Consider the following 17,612-nt stretch of genomic DNA (forward strand, 5'->3'; position numbering starts at 1 on the left):
CCGCCCTCCCTCCCCAAAGTCTTGTGGGACATGTGACAGGTCCCAGAAGACGACGGGGCCATTCAGGAAGTGCAGCGCTACTCGCGCATGCGTGGTGGGGACCCGGCTGTGAAGCCTTAAGCTGTCACAGCCAGGTGCCCACACTGAAGATGGAATACAGGACGGCCGGTGAAACGGGCTGCGGCGGGGGCAATGCGGAATCGTGGGACAGGTAAGTGACTTTTATTTTTTTACAGAGTGAGCGGAACTCCGCTTGAAGCAATGTCGTAAAGATGGAATAAGTCCTTAGGCCACCCTCTCTGTTCCTTTTCTTTTCTCTCCATTAGCTCCCTCCTGTTTATCTTCCATTTTGTTTTCCTCTCCCTAGAACAACAACCTCGAACGAGCCGTGGATTGGATCTTCTCCCACATTGATGATTTAGATGCTGAAGCTGCCATGGATCTGTCCGAGGGGCGATCTGCTGCTGAATCGGTCTCAGAGAGCCTCCCAGCTGCTGGACCTCGAGTGAAAGATGGAAATGGCCGTGAGTGTTTGGTGCCTGTTTTCATCGTCCATCACTAATCACCTTCACAGCCCCGTCTGCTCTGTTGTTTGCATGAGCAACGTTTAGAGACAATTTGGTTGATTTACTAAAACTGAAGAGTGCAAAATCTGGTGCAGCTGTGCATAGGAACCAATCCGCTTCCAGGTTTTATTTTAAAAGCTTTTTTTGAACAAGCTAAAGTTAGAAGCTAATTGGCTACTATGTACAGCTGTACCAGATTTAGCATTTTCCAGTTTTAGTAAATCAACCCCAAAATGTTTAACCCCTTGGCGCCAGCGCCTCACAGCCCTTTAAGGGTTTCAGAAGCCGGGAGGCGGGGCGGGGTTTTAGGGTCATGTGACCGCCGTGATTCGCCGTCACGGCGGTCACATGATCGGGAAAGGTCCCGATCGAAAGAGGAGAACGGGACCTTTCTGTGAGTACCGGACATTTGTGCTGGGAGCGTGCAGGGCGCGCACTCTAAGCACATATGTTTTTCTTAATTGCACACAAATGTGCGTCCACTCGGCGTCTAAGCCCAGACACCAGGAGGCCGCACATTTGTGTGTGGCCGCCGTGAAGCTGTTAATAGGGAGCAGCAGAGCCTTTTTGTTGACCCCATATAGCAGAGGTCTCAAACTGGCGGCCTTCCAGCTGTTGCGAAACTACAAGTCCCATCATGCCTCTGTCTTTGGGAGTCATGCTTGTAACTGTCAGTCTTGCAGTGCCTCATGGGACTTGTAGTTTTGACAGCAGCTGGAGGGCCACCTGTGCCATATAGTAATATTGTTTACTAATTGTTATCAGTTGAGTATTGGGTCGCCTTACAATATAAAGGTGAAGCTCGAAAAAATAGAATATCGTGCAAAAGTTCATTTATTTCAGTGCAGCAACTTAAAAGGTGAAATTAATATATGAGACTCATTACATGCAAAGCAAGATAGTTCAAGCCGTGATTTGTCATCATTGTGATGATTATGGCTTACAGCTCATGAAAACCCCAAATCCACAATCTCAGAAAATGAGAATATTCCATGCAATCAATAAAACACGGATTGTACATAGAACAATATCGGACCTCTGAAAAGTAGAAGCTGCATATGTACTCAGTACTTGGTTTGGGCCCCTTTTGCAGCAATTACTGCCTCAATGCGGCGTGGCATGGAAGCTATCAGCCTGTGGCACTGCTGAGGTGTTATGGAAGACCAGGATGCTTCAATAGCAGCCTTCAGGTCTTCTGCATTGTTCAGTCTCATGTCTCTCATCTTTCTCTTGGCAATGCCCCATAGATTCTATATGGGGTTCAGGTCAGGCTAGTTTGCTGGCCAATCAAGCACAGTAATCCCACGGTCATTGAACCAGGTATTGGTGCTTTTGGCAGTGTGGGCGGTGCCAAGTCCTGCTGGAAAATGAAGTCGGCATACCCATAAAGCTCATCTGCAGAAGTAAGTGCTCCAAAATCTCCTGGTAGATGGCTGCGTTGACCCTGGACTTAATGAAGCACAGTGGGCCAACACCAGCAGATGACATGGCTCCCCAAATCAACACAGACTGTGGAAACTTCACACTGGCCTTCAAGCATCTTGCAGTGTGTGCCTCTCCATTCTTCCTCCATACTCGGGGTCCTTGGGCCTCTCCATTCTTCCTCCATACTCGGGGTCCTTGGGCCTCTCCATTCTTCCTCCATACTCGGGGTCCTTGGGCCTCTCCATTCTTCCTCCATACTCGGGGTCCTTGGGCCTCTCCATTCTTCCTCCATACTCGGGGTCCTTGGGCCTCTCCATTCTTCCTCCATACTCTGGGTCCTTGGTTTCCAAATGAGATGCAAAAGTTGCTCTCATCAGAAAAGAGGACTTTGGACCACTGAGCAACAGACCAGGTCTGTTTTTCTTTAGCCCAGGTAAGACGCTTCTGGCGTTGTTTGTTGTTCAGGAGCGGCTTGACAAGAGGAATACGAAATTTGAAGCCCATGTCCAGGATCCGTTTGTGTGTGGTGGCTCTTGATGCACTGACTCCAGCCTCAGTCCACTCCTTGTGAAAGTCCCTACACTTTTGAATGGCCTTTTCCTGACAGTGCTCTCCAGGTTGCGGTCATTCCTGCTGCTTGTGCACCTTTTTCTTCCACACAACTTTCTATTAATGTGCTTTGATACAGCACATTGGGAACATCCAACTTCTTTTGCAATTACCTTTTGAGGCTTTCCCTCCTTATGGAGGGTGTCAATGATGGTGTCAGGTCAGCAGTCTTTCCCATGATTGTGATTCCTACTGAACCAGACTGAGAGACCATTTAAAGGCTCAGGAACCCTTTGCAGGTGTTATGGCTTAATTCGCTGATTAGAGTGGGACACTTTGAGCCGAGAATAATGCACCTTTTCACAATATTCTCATTTTCTGAGATTGTGGATTTGGGGTTTTCATGAGCTGTAAGCCATAATCATCACAATGATGACAAATCACGGCTTGAACTATCTTGCTTTGCATGTAATGAGTCTCATATATTAGTTTCACCTTTTAAGTTGCTGCACTGAAATAAATGAACTTTTGCACCATATTCTAATTTTTCGAGTTTCACCTGTACATTTAATCAACATTATATGATGGCAGGACCTCCAGCCTGAAGGGAAAAGATAATAGCTTTGTCAGCCCTTCTATCCTTTCAGGCTGATTGACTACAAAGCTTAGATGTGGCAATATGAAAATGTCCTGTTGCTTTGTGGGGCCAAACTTTATTCCCTGTTTCAGACTGATAAAACTATGAGATGTTGGGGAGGGACTGAACACATGGCCTGATATTTTAAACATTTATTCCATATGTGCAACTAGCACTGCCTCTGCAAGGCAGCCCCCCAATATTGGCTAGAACCCTCAGTTTTGCTTGGTGACAACTGTCCTGAGAAGTGCCTAGTAGACACAAATCCAACACCTCCTGCACTCTGGGACCCAGATCAGAAGATGGCCAATCGGACGATATATGATTGGAAATTGTAAAGTTTATCCAACATTGATCAAAGGTTGTACAGGTGTAACGGACCGCCTGACAGCACCTCTATCAGTCCCCTGGTAGAGCCTCCCTAGAGTGTGGAGTCTAAGCACCGGAGCACTTGTTCACCAGGGCCCCTGATGGTGGGGATGGACTTGGAGCGCTCCGGTACCAGGTCACAACTACCAGGTATCTCCAACAGGGGTAGAGGAGTCTGACAGGGGCCCCAGAGAGCTAGGAGTCTGATGTAAGGGAGCCTAGTGATCCCTGCGGGGTGGGTGGATGGATGAGCGAAATCAGAGTCGTGCAGGCCGGGTTGGTAACTAGCGGATCGGTAAGGTACACAGCGGTAGGCAAAGGATAGTCGGGTCACACGCAGGGTCAATACCAGGAGGTCAGATCTAAACGGAAACATCCAGGAGCAGAGTCAAGCAAGCCAAGGGGTCAGGACGGGAGAAGGCAACAAGGTCAAAACAATCCAGATCAGAAGTACTCACACACAGGTAACAGGATACAAAGACCATTCAACAACAAGTGTCTGTGCAGGGCTAGTTTAAATTGCCCGCCCTGCACCTGACAGGCGTAGCCTGGGTCCCAGTGCCTGCCTAGTACTGTCCAGACGACGGGTGCGCCTGGGTCCTAGTGCCCTGCCACCTATACGTCTCGGCAGACACCTACGCATGTGTAGACCCATGCGTCACGATGGTTCCTGACAACGGGTCTAGCACGAGGCTGGGGAAGCTCGATACGGACTATGGTAGAGAACAAAAACAGAGCGCACCAACCTTGTGCATTACCTCACTTGGCAATAAATACATTTATTAATAAAGAGATATACTCAAAAGAGTAGCAATATAAAAGACATATAACATCCAAATACGAAACACTGAGACACGTGCGAATCCCATCAAGAGGGGTAAGAGACTGTCAGAGCTCTCAAGAAGAAGGGACTCCCCTTCGAAACGCGTCAACTTGGCCCTGAGGGTATCTCTCCCCTCTTGATGGGATTTGCACGTGTCTCCTAACCCAGTGTTTCCTATTTGGATTTATATGCCCTTTATATTGCTACTCTTGTGAGTATATCTCTTTATTAATGTATTTATTGCCTACTGAGCTAATTAGCAAGGTTGGTGCGCTCTGTTTTTGTTCTGTACCACTGAGCGGTGCCTAGACCAGAGTGGGACATACTGAACATTCCAGTACAACATTGAATAAGCAGAGAAAGCACATGGAAAACAAACAGCGACCTACAGGGCAAGATGGAGTATCAACAAAGCATATTTTGGGAGGCAGCCAAATGGGCCACCAATCACAGAACCATATAGAAATGTCATATTGAAATCCATAAGCCGTACAACCAGATGCTGTATGTAATAGGGATGCACCGAAATTTTGGTGGCTGAAACGTTTCGGTCGAAAACACCCCTATCGGCCTTTGGCCGATATGAAAGTAAGCACCGATGCAGGTGCAGAAAATAACCCCGCCCCTTGCTGTTGCCCACCCACCGCTCGGTGCTTTTCAGCCTTACAGTTGTGCTCAAAAGTTTGCATACCCTTGCAGAAATTGTGAAATTTTGGCATTGATATTGAAAATATGACTGATCATGCCAAAAAGTGCTCTCTTATTTAGTTTGTTAGCTCTTACGTGGATATTCAAGGCTTTGGACATCTTTTGATGTCCTTTTCCATCTTTATAAAGTTCCATTACCTTGTTACGCAGGACTTTTGACAGTTCTTTTTTGATCCCTATGACTCAGTATCTAGCCTAGTCAGTGCTTCCATGTATGAGCTAACAAACGCATTGACTATTTATACACTGACACTAATTGCAATTTAAAAAGCCACAGATGGGGGACATTAACTTCTAATTGGCATTGTAACCCGTGTGTGTCACCTTGTGTGTCTGTACCAAGGCCGAACATTCCAGGGGAGGGATACTTCTGATCCGGGGGGGGGGGGATACTTCTGATCTAGGGGGGGGGATACTTCTGATCTAGGGGGGGGATACTTCTGATCTAGGGGGGGGATACTTCTGATCTGGGGGGGGGGATACTTCTGATCGGGGGGGGCGGATACTTCTGATCTGGGGGGGCGGAGACTTCTGATCCGGGGGGGGGCGGATACTTCTGATCCGGGGGGGCGGATACTTCTGATCCGGGGGGGCGGATACTTCTGATCCGGGGTTGCAGATACTTCTGATCCGGGGGGGCGGATACTTCTGATCCGGGGGGGCGGATACTTCTGATCCGGGGGGGCGGAGACTTCTGATCCGGGGGGGCGGAGACTTCTGATCCGGGGGGCGGAGACTTCTGATCCGGGGGGGGGGAGACTTCTGATCCGGGGGGGCGGAGATTTCTGATCCGGGGGGGGGGGGGATACTTCTGATCCGGGGGGGGCGGATACTTCTGATCCGGGGGGGGCGGATACTTCTGATCCAGGCCATTTGGGTCATTTCTGTTATCATTATGATTTAGAAAGGAGCCAAACAACTATTTGATAATAAATGGCTTCATATGATCATCATCCTTCCATAAAAGAGCATTTTTTGTCATTATCAGTCATATTTTCACTATCAATGCCAAAATTTCACAATTTCTGCCAGGGGTGTGCAAACTTTTGAGCACAACTGTACCTGAGAAACCACCGAATGAACCTGACACTGGGCATAGAGATAATTGAAGGAAAGATATCCTGCACTCATCTCTATGCCCTTGGAGGACCAGAGCGACAGCACTTCCAGTTCTGGCACCTTGTTTTTTTTGTTTTTTTTTGTTTTTTTTTAAGCACGAGATGAATGCTTTTTTTTTTTATCTAATGCTTTGCATTGTAGAGGAGAGATGTGGCGTCTTATTGACTACATATCTCTCTATGAAGAGGACCTGTCACTACTTACTTCTATCACAAGGGATGCATGCATTCCTTGTGATAGGAGTAAAAGTGATTAAAAAGGGACAGTGTAGAAAACTTTTAAAAAAAAAAGTTAAGTGCCCCTGTTCTTGCACATAGTGGTGAACACATACGTAGACCACACCCACATATGTAAAGCGCGTTCAAACCGCACATGAGGTATCGCCACGAACATCAGAGCAAGAGCAGTAATTCTAGCACTAGACCTCCTCTGTAACGTTACACTGGTAGCTCGTAGAAATGTTTTAAGTGTCGCCTTTGGAGATTTTTACGTAACTTAGTTTGGCACCATTTCACGACAGTGCAAAATGTTAAAGCATGACATGTTTGGTATCTATTTACTCAGCGTAACATCATCTTTTGTATTTTACAAAAAAAATTGAGGTATATATTGTGTATTTTGTTCCCAAAAAATTGCGTTTTAAAAATATATTACATTTTAAAAACTGTCCATTTTGCTTTCGGCACCCTGAATTTTCGGTTTTGGCGCCAGAATTTTCATTTTGGTGCACCACTAGTATGTAAAGGCACAAAGGGTTTTTTTTTTTTTTTTTTTTTCCTAAACCTGGAGAGTGCAAAATCTGGTGCAGCTCTGCATAGAGACCAATCAGCTTCCAGCAAGCTGAAACTAGAAGCTGATTGTCTGCCATCCTCAGCTGCACCAGATTCTGAGTGCTTAAAGCGGAGTTCCACTCACACTGTCAAAAAATAAAAGTCAGCAGCTACAAAAACTGTAGCTGCTGACTTTTAAAAAAACAGCCACTTACCTGTCCCTCGGTTCCGTGGTGTGTGTCCCCCGCAGCCCGTTTCACTGGCCGTCCTGGATTCCAGGAGGCCGGCATCTTCAGTGTGGGTACCCGGCTGTGATAGCTTGCGGCTTCATAGCCGGGTACCAACTGCGCATGCACGAGCAGTGCGTCGCTTCATGAATGGTCCTGTAGTCTTCTGGGACCTGTCACGTGTTCCAAAAGACTACAGGAAGGGAGGGAGGACACCTTCTGTTTCCGATCGCTTAGGTCAGGGGTCTGCAACTTTTAAGACATAAAGAGCCACTTGGACCCATTTCCGAAGGGAAAAAAAAGACTGGGAGCCGCAAAACCATTGCAACATTTAAAACAAATCCAACACTGCATATATTGTTTCTTACCTTAATGCTATATACAGGATCGTGCAGTTAGCTTCATCCCCCATATAGTAATTCATCCCCCCTATAGTAATTCATCCCCCCTATAGTAATTCATCCCCCATAGTAATTCATCCCCCATATAGTAATTCATCCCCCATATAGTAATTCATCCCCTATAGTAATTCATCCCCCATATAGTAATTCATCCCCCATAGTAATTCATCCCCCATATAGTAATTCATCCCCCATATAGTAATTCATCCCCCATATAGTAATTCATCCCCTATAGTAATTCATCCCCCTATAGTAATTCATCCCCCCTATAGTAATTCATTCCCCATATTGTCTCAATTCACTTACCTTTGCTCCGCGCGTTCCTCTCGCTGTGTTCCCACGCCGTTCCGGTCTTCAGGGCGGACTGTGAGAGGAGAGGAGTTTGTCACGCTGCCCCGCCTACATCCTGGCTGCCCCGCCTACATCCTGACAGCCAATGTTCCACGCTCTGCGGGCCGGATTAAAAGAGTCCTGACTTTTGAGGCGGCCGCCCGAGAGGAGTGAGGGGAGCGGGCGCCCGGCACACAGAAGAGCCGCATGTGGCTTGCAATCCGCGGCTTGCCGACCACTGAAACCCTATTGCCTGTCACCTGGTGGGCAGTGTGCTCCGGAGCCGCAGCAAAGATGAAAAAGAGCCGCATGCGGCTCTGGAGCCGCGGGTTGCCGACACCCGGCTTAGGTGATCGCACCAGAAGTGGGAGCGGGTACCTGTCACATTCGGGTACCTGCTCCTCCCTGTCCCCCAAAGGTGCCAATCCTTAATGGGGAGCAAGGGAGCGGTCCTTAAAGCGGAACTTCCCCTTTTGGGTGGAGCTCCGCTTTAAGTTCTAGTAAATCTCCCCCATAGGGTTCAATAAATGAGGTTCTGGACATGGCGTGGGAAAGATGGTAGCAGAGAGGGAAGGAGGAAGAGCATAAGGAATCTGGCACCCCCTCGAAGTCCCAAACCATAGTACAAGTCTGGGTCTTGGGACTTCCATGCGCAGAGAACCTGTCTGTTAAAATAGGAGGCAAAGTTGGAGGAGTACCTGAAATAAGTCCGCACGGTCCATGTCAGATTATAGGCCTCTGACTTGACATTTTCCCAGGAGACTATCTGCTGTAAGTGACATAAGGAGTCCATCTCACAAGCCCAGGCATGCAGAGAGGGGGTACCCGATTTTCACCAGTTACGGGAGATAATGGTACGTGCTGCAGTTAAGTGGCGGAGTAAGCCCTTCTGAGAGTTGCCTTTTTAAGGGAGGGTCCCCCCTTTTGGAAGGGTGTGAACTTTAGGTTTTCTTACTCTCAGTGTCCTCGTTATAGGGATTTCTTGTCAGTTCTACCGGTGCAATAAATGAGGAGAAATCTCCACACTGTAAAAACCTGGAACAGGATCTATCACTTCCTAACACTTTCCAAAACTGAAATGAATATTTTTCCTGGAGGCAAAAGGATATTGCATCCTGATAACTAGAAGTAATTAAAGCGGAGTTCCACTTACCTGTCAAAAAATAAAAGTCAGGAGCTAAAAAAAAAACTGTAGCTGCTGACTTTTAAAAAAAAACAGCCACTTACCTGTCCCTCGGTCCCGTGGTGTCCCCCCCGCAGCCTGTTTCACCGGCCGTCCTGTATTCCAGGCGGCCGGCATCTTCAGTGTGGGCACCCGGCTGTGATAGCTTGTGGCTTCACAGCCGGGTACCCACTGCGCATGCGCGAGAAGTGCTGCGCTTCATGAATGGTCCTGTAGTCTTCTGGGATCTGTCACGTGTCCCAAAAGACTACAGGGAGGGAGGGAGGACACCTTTCGTTTCCGATCACCTAGGCGATCAGACCAGAAATGGGAGCGGGTACCAGTCAAATTCGGGTACCTGCTCCTTCCCCACCCCCCAAAGGTGCCAATCCTTAATGGGGAGCGGGGGAGCAGTCCTTAAAACGGAACTTCCCCTTTTGGGTGGAGCTCCACTTTAATGCCTGTAGGATGTAGCGTGGCACGCTGGCAGTCCTATCCACAGTGACAACTTGCCAGCAACAGAATCTCTGAAAAATGCTGAGAAAATACTGATTCTTTGCTGACTGAATAAGCCGGGAATCACTTGATTGCGGGTGGAAATGCTATAGACTGCCCATCGCTAGTGACAGAGCAATGCCTAGCTTATCTGGACGAGAAACCCAGAAGTCCAAAACACCGCGGTGGTATGCAGGTCTGTACCCGTTTTCATGGAACCCAGGAGCCCTCGGCTGTGCTCAGGAGTGTGTTGTGTCTATGGGAAGGTTGGACCATTCTTCCAGAAGCACATTTGGCAGGTCAGGCACTGATGTCGGGGGAGGAGGCCTGGCTCACAGTCTCCGCTCTAATTCATTCCAAAGGTGTTCTATGGGGTTGAGGTCAGGACTCTGTGCAGGACAGTCAAGTTCCTCCACCCCAAACTGGCTCCTCCATGTCTTTATGGCCCTTGCTTTGTGCACTGGTGCGCAGTCATGTTGGAACAGGAAGGGGCCATCCCCAAACTGTTCCCTCAAAGTTGGGAGCATGAAATTGTCCAAAATGTCTTGGTATGCTGACGCCTTAAGAGTTCCCGTCACTGGAACTAGGGGGCCAAGCCCAACCCCTGAAAAACAACCCCAAACCATAATCTTCCCTCCACCAAACTTTACACTTCGCACAATGCAGTCAGGCAAGTACTGTTCCACTGGCAACCGCCAAACTCAGACACGTCCATTGGATTAGAAAGGAATTCTCCTGCGCTCTAGGACCCAGGTGGGTGGCGGATGGATGGAACCAGAACTGGAAAAATCGACCACCAGTGCATGTAGACTTGTGCAGCTCCAAACAAGGCTGGGAAGCCCGACCAATACTGCAAAGCGACAAAGAAAACGAGAAGCGCACCAACCTAGCGCATTACCTCAGTAACCAAAATGTATTAATTATAAAATGATACTCACAAGCCGCGAATAAAATCAGGCATGCGAGTCCTCAGAGGGACTTGAAAGATAAGGAGCCAGCGCGAATCCCATCATAGGGGTAGATACTCAGTACAGCTGACGCGCTTCGAAGGGCATCCCTTCTTCATCGGAGCTGAGGTAATGCGCTAGGTTGGTGCGCTTCTCGTTTTCTTTGTCGCTTTGCAACATCCATTGGATTGCCAGACAGAGGAGCGTGATTGGTCACTCCAGAGAACACGCCTCCTCTGCTCTAGGGTCCAGTGGCAGCGTGCTTTACACCACAGCATCCAATGCTTTGCATTGCACTTGGTGATGTAAGGCTTGGAAGCAGCTGCTCGGCCATGGAAACCCATTCCATGAAGCTCTCTACGCACTGTTGTTGGGCTCATCTGAAGGCCGCATGAAGTTTGGAGATCTTTAGCTATTGACTCTGCAGACAGTTGGCGACTTCTGCGCACTGTGCGCTTCAGCATGCGCTGACCCCGCTCTGTCATGTGACGTGGCCTACCACTTGGTGGCTGAGTGGCTGTTGTTCCCAGTTGCTGCCACTTTGTTATAATCCCACTAACAGTTGAGCGTGGAATGTTTAGTAGCCAGGAAATGTCATGGATGGACTTATTGCCCAGGTGGCCACCTATCACGGGACCACGCTTGGAGTCACTGAGCTCCTGAGAGCGACCCATTCTTTCACCAATGTTTGTAGAAGCAGTCTGCATGCCTAGGGGCTTGATTGTATACACCTGTGTCCATGGAGGGGATTGGAACACCTGAATCACATGATTTGGAGGGCGGGGCCAATACTTTTGGCAATATAGTGTATATCCTCTATAAACAACATGTTAGGTCTTGTGAACGTATACAAATGACATTGCTCCAGGCAAGCACATGCAGCAGCTGGCAGCGGTTGCACTAGTTCTCCGGGATCCACCTTCTCCCCTCTAGGCATACAAAAACATAGCTTGTGCTCTGCTTTGCTTTTTTGATACCAGAATATTCATTCAGACACGCTCTCCCCGTGTCACGTGACTCCGCCCTTCTAAAGTGTTTCACCCAATGGCCTTAATCATAGGAAGTGGGTGATTCAAGCATGGTAGGGACCTATATACTGAATGCTCCCAGTTAGGTTATGTTGTGTATATCTAACTTCAGGGGCTGGAATGGAAGACGGGAAGTCTGCATAGGATAAGATAAGTGCTGAATTTATTAACATTGTTTCCTCTCTCTTTCTCTTTCTTTTATCTCTGGCAGGATATGAACTATTTGCATTCATCAGTCACATGGGCACTTCCACCATGTGCGGCCACTATGTGTGTCATATAAAAAAGGAGGGAAGGTGAGATGTTCTCGGTTTTTCTTGTTTTGATTGTCATGTCTAATGGAATTTATTTATTTTCTGTGGGCTTTTACCCTTGTGCAGGCAAAGAAAAAGTAACCTATTCAGTACATCTCTGCAAAACATGAACATCTCCACAGTTTGTATCCCTTCACAAACATTGCAAGTGCAAAACAGCGCCTTTGCTGCACTGGAATGCCATAGAGCAGGGGTGTCAGACTCCATGTCATCGTGGGTTGTATCAGCATTATGGTTGCTCTCAAAGGGCCGGTTGTATCTATAAGACTAGATGTCCAGAGCACCCCCCCCCCCCCCCCCCATTACATCAGATGTCAGGAATCCCCCACCCTCCCTAACATCACTGTGCATTCCCTTTGGGGGCAGAGCTGGAAAGCAGAAAGTGCAGGGTCTGGAGGAGGACCAGAGGAGGAGTGGAGTCAGAGTCTGCTGAATGCTGAGAACGGGAGCAGAGATGAAGGGGTGCTGCAGCTGCACTGAGAGGTGCAGGATTTGGCAGAGGAGTTCTATTCTCTCTGCTGCCGACTGCTGAGACAAGGTGTCGGCAGAGGAAAGGGGGTACCTGCAGGTTTTTTTTTTTTTGGTTTTTTTTTAACATACCGTCACCCTATAGCAGTACAGTGTCACCATGGTGACACTGTACTACTAGTGGGGGGGTGATGAAGATTTTTTTTTTTTTTTTTACACTGATTGCTTTTACACCCATAAAGGCTGTAAAAGCAATAATTTCTCCTTCTCTCTGGCTGCATTCTTCCAGCCATTGAGAACTACTGTGTGAGCTGTGATTGGTCACAGCTTGTCACATGGTACAAGGCTGTTGTGAATAGCCCTGTACCATGTGACCTCAGTGATCATTCTCAGATTTCACACGTAGTAAGCAATGATGTCAGAAGTGACATCTTGCTTACTACTCTGCATGTGATCACTGATTGGCCAATCAGTGATCACATGATCGGGACCTCGCACAGAGGTCCCGTACGCCGATTGGTGTTCCACTGTGTCCAGAGGACACAGCGGGCACCAGATTGCGGTGCTGCGCGCTCCCAGGGAGCGTGCACAAGCATGGGGCGGGGAGGCCATTTATAAATGGCCACCCTGCACTGCCACCTTCTGGCTGTTTATATACAACGGCCGGACGGGAGGTGGTTAATAAGTAGCCTCGCAAGTCACCTGGAGGAAGTAGGAGCAGTCCGGGAATTGCAAAAATGAACTCCCTGCAAGGTACGCTGAAGGATTCTGGCGCTGCTCGCATGCCGGGAATGCAGCCGACAGTGACGACATGCAGTAGTCAACATCGAAAACAGAAAGGGGATTGATTTCATTGAGAAAAGGACAAACCGAGGGCGCACAGGCCTAGTGCATACCATAAAAAATGTTTAATAAGAAATAAAGTAGGTGTTGTACTCACAAACAACAATAAAGTCAAGGCACGTCATAAAAGAACAGCTGGATCAACACCGCGATGAGTAACAGTCCGCAATAGGGAGTGTAGACATCCAATAGGCTGACGCGTTTCAAGGACTTGCCTCTTCCTCAGAGCCCTGTAAAAAATGTCAAACACAAGGCCTGCGGGCTGAATCCGGTTCTCCAGGCCATTTCATGTGGCCCTTGCACCTCTCCTGCAGCTCTGCCCCTAGCATCTTCCCGGCAGTAGTGCAATGTAAGGGGGGTGCATTGTGATGTACGAGAGGGTGGGGGGCTTTTGATGTTGACCACCCCGCCCAACATCAGATTGTTAGTGGGGTCCTTGACATCTGATGTAAGGGGGTGGGGTGCTCTGCACATCTACTTATTACTATGAGAATAGTACAATGCTGGTCCAGTTGATAAGGAGGATTACACACCACTGGGATCATGTATTTTATAACTGCTGTGGGTTTAGAAACCCTTTAACCATTAGCCGCCTGGCCAATGGCCGTTTGGCGGCTTCAGATGTGCCTCTTCATTCCGGGTGCACGCCATTTGGCGTGCTCCTGCACATGCGCCATTTGCGGTAATGCAGAGCGGCGCAGCAGCGGGATCTGTCACGGGCCGTGCACCTCGGACACGGCCGATGACAGATCCGAGTACCGGCTCCCGTTGCTGGTACCATGTGACCTGCTGTGACCAATCACAGCAGGTCACATGACAGTTGTATACAATAGATGGCTTCATTCATGATGCCATCCATTGTATACTAGTGCCTAGCTGTGAACGCTCACAGCTAATCACATGCACATGTCATCATGTGACCAAATCACAGCTAAGCACAAAAAAAAAAAAAAAAAGCTGAATGAATCGATGTCATTCAGGTAAATGCTTGCTTATAGCAAAGTAATTCTTTGCTATAAGCAAATTTTGTAAAAAAAAAAAAAAAAAAAAAAAAAAAATACTGATCACTTCCCCAAAGTAGTACAGTGTTACTATGGTAACATTGTACTACTTTGGTCATAGTAAAATATGAAAAAAAAATCTTAAAAAAAATGTAATAAAAAATTAAATATAATAAAAAAATTTAAAAAAAAAAATATATATATTTTTTTCATACTGTCACCAGTCAGTGTCCCTGTTAACCGCCATGCCAGTTATATGATGACGCTGTACTGCACTGGTGACAGTATGTAAAAAAAAAAATAGTGAAAATAATTTTTTTAATCTTTTCATTTTCCGAAAAATTATGACATAAAAATACAACTTCAAAAAACTCGCCATGCCTCTTATGAAGTACGTCGGACTGTCTACTCTGCAAAAAGGGGTCATTTGGGGATATCTGTACTGTTCTGACATTTGGGGGATATCTGTACTGTCCTGACATTTGGGGGATATCTGTACTGTCCTGACATTTGGGGGATATCTGTACTGTCCTGACATTTGGGGGATATCTGTACCGTCCTGACATTTGAGGGATATCTGTACCGTCCTGACATTTGGGGGATATCTGTACTGTCCTGACATTTGGGGGATATCTGTACTGTCCTGACATTTGGGGGATATCTGTACCGTTCTGACATTTGGGGGATATCTGTACTGTCCTGACATTTGGGGGATATCTGTACCGTCCTGACATTTGGGGGATATCTGTACTGTCCTGACATTTGGGGGATATCTGTACTGTCCTGACATTTGGGGGATATCTGTACTGTTCTGACATTCTTGGACCTCAAGAAATTAGATTGGCTGTCAGTACTTCAGGATTGATCAATATTCAGATCTATACCATAGTTTGTAAACTCTATAACTTTCCTACAAACTACAAAATACATCCTAATTTGGGTTATTTTCACCAAAGACATGTAGCAGAATACATCTCGGCCTAAATTTATGAAGAACAATTATTTATTTGTAAACTTTTATAACAGAAACAAAGAAAAATGTGGGTTTTTTTCAAAATTTTTGGTCTTTTTTTGTTAATTTTGCAAAAAATAAAAACCCCAGCGGTGATTAAATACCACCAAAAGAAAGCTCTAGTTGTGAAGAAAATGATACAATTTTAGTTTGGGTACAATGTTGTATGACTGTGCAATTGTCATTCAAAGTGTGAGAGCGCTGAAACCTGAAAAATGGCCTGGGCAGGAAGGGGTAAAATTGCCCGGTATTGAAACGGTTAACTGACTCCTGATCTTTGTTGCATTTTCCATTCTGACTGTCCTCTTCTCTTCCCCAGGTGGGTGATCTACAACGACCAAAAGGTCTGTGCGTCTGAGAAGCCTCCGAAAGACCTCGGCTACATCTACTTCTACCAGCGCGTCCACAGTTAATCCCCCTCCCCCCTGCCATATATATATTTATGCCCCTGGATCTCCCTCCTAGAGAGCGGAGGGGGGTGGGATGGAGGGTATCCCATTTCCGCAAGGCTTGGAGGAGGCTGTATTCATGATTAAGTAAAGCGAGATGTTCTTGTCCTTTTCACAAGAGCTTTTGGTATCTCCCGAACCCTCCGGTCCCATCACTGCGCTTCTTCCCGAAACCCACGGCAGTGAATGGGTCCGACTGCGAGGCAGTCATACCGTTTCTGCACTGGGGGTTATTGGACTGGAAATGCGCTAGGGGCAGGACTCTGCGTGATCTGATTGGGTATAGAGGACGCTTGACTGTAGTAGGCTGGTTTATGTATTCCCACATCTGACCTGTGTGAATAAAGTTTCTTTTTTCCCCCCAGTATACTCTTTAATTGCGGGATCTGTTGCATTATATCTTTTCTGAGTCTTTTAATAGGGAGCTGCCATAACTGGCCTTTCTGCTTCACGAGAACAAGCATGCAGCAAGTGAATTCTGATAAACTCTTGTCCTGAAAACTTGTCCCACAACTGTAACTCCTTGGGGATCAGCCCTGGAGCTTGCACTTTTATCAACAACTGTCTTCAAAGGTTCACTTTTAGGTATCGGTCCAGCCTGATCTTTCAACAGCATCTCCTCGTGTCTGAGTGTGCCTCTGCCAGTCCTGGACTTCATCTTTTGAAAGCTTTTGGCAGTGATGGGTGGGTGGAGCTGGAAACGCAAGTACTGTGATGTCACTGAACGATACAAGAAGCCAGAAGGTAACACAGCTTACCAACTTTGATGTAAAAATGGCAGTTAGGGTTGAACAGAATGCTCAGAGCAGCCAATGGAACAGCATATATATATCATTGTTTTGATCATCCTTTTGTGCTTTGCACAATGCATCTGAGCTACAGCAAAAGAAACTGCCCAATTAGACCAAGGGTGATGGCACCCTTGCAATCCTGGCACTGCCACTGACTGGGTTGTTATAGAGTGGGGGGTTGGCAACCCTTTAGATCAGACGTATGATGGATAGACCAGCATTACTACTGTCACCTTCTACTTACTCCTGCAATCTGCATTGCATGCTATTGACCTGACCTCTGCACTGTGAGCTACATCCTCCTGACCCCTGCATTCTGTGTTACTTCTGACCTCTGCGTAACCTACCCCTGACCTCTGCGTAACCTACCCCTGACCTCTGCGTAACCTACCCCTGACCTCTGCGTAACCTACCCCTGACCTCTGCGTAACCTACCCCTGACCTCTGCGTAACCTACCCCTGACCTCTGCGTAACCTACCCCTGACCTCTGCGTAACCTACCCCTGACCTCTGCGTAACCTACCCCTGACCTCTGCGTAACCTACCCCTGACCTCTGCGTAACCTACCCCTGACCTCTGCGTAACCTGCCCCTGACCTCTGCACTCTGTTTCCTGCCCCTGACCTCTGCACTCTGTTTCCTGCCCCTGACCTCTGCACTCTGTTTCCTGCCCCTGACCTCTGCACTCTGTTTCCTGCCCCTGACCTCTGCACTCTGTTTCCTGCCCCTGACCTCTGCACTCTGTTTCCTGCCCCTGACCTCTGCACTCTGTTTCCTGCCCCTGACCTCTGCACTCTGTTTCCTGCCCCTGACCTCTGCACTCTGTTTCCTGCCCCTGACCTCTGCACTCTGTTTCCTGCCCCTGACCTCTGCACTCTGTTTCCTGCCCCTGATCTCTGCACTCTGTTACATACAACTGACTTCTGAACTATGTGTTGCTTACTGTGAACATGCCATGGCTCTTAATCTGGTAAAACATTAAAGTGGAACTACACTGCACCTGAGCACCGCAAACCAAAATGCTATTTAAACCCTTGACGCCGACCGTACGCAAATATGCGGTCTCTTGATGGCTGGGCTTTGACACCGAGCGGCCGAGACATTTGAAAACACATATGTGCTGAGTGTGCACTCCCAGCACATATGTCGGTGTCTCACGGAAAGGTCCCGATCTTCCCT

General features: G+C 47.6%; 1 protein-coding gene across 1 annotated transcript in view; it reads left to right on the forward strand.

Moving 5' to 3' along the window:
* LOC149435151 (ubiquitin carboxyl-terminal hydrolase 5-like) overlaps window positions 1-16,007 on the forward strand; it is a 38,901-nt gene extending 22,894 nt beyond the window's left edge. The window contains exons 10-12 of the mRNA XM_089662972.1: window positions 368-524; window positions 11,768-11,852; window positions 15,514-16,007. Of these exons, the coding sequence (XP_089519098.1) occupies window positions 368-524; window positions 11,768-11,852; window positions 15,514-15,607 (336 nt within the window). The 3' untranslated portion in view covers window positions 15,608-16,007. The remainder of the gene's footprint in view (window positions 1-367; window positions 525-11,767; window positions 11,853-15,513) is intronic.
* The last annotated feature ends 1,605 nt before the right edge of the window (window positions 16,008-17,612 follow it).

This window comes from Staurois parvus, unplaced genomic scaffold (assembly GCF_062004578.1).
Source record: "Staurois parvus isolate SC_StPar_1 unplaced genomic scaffold, SC_StPar_1.0 ptg001594l, whole genome shotgun sequence".
In the NCBI taxonomy this organism is placed as follows: Eukaryota; Metazoa; Chordata; class Amphibia; order Anura; family Ranidae; genus Staurois; species Staurois parvus.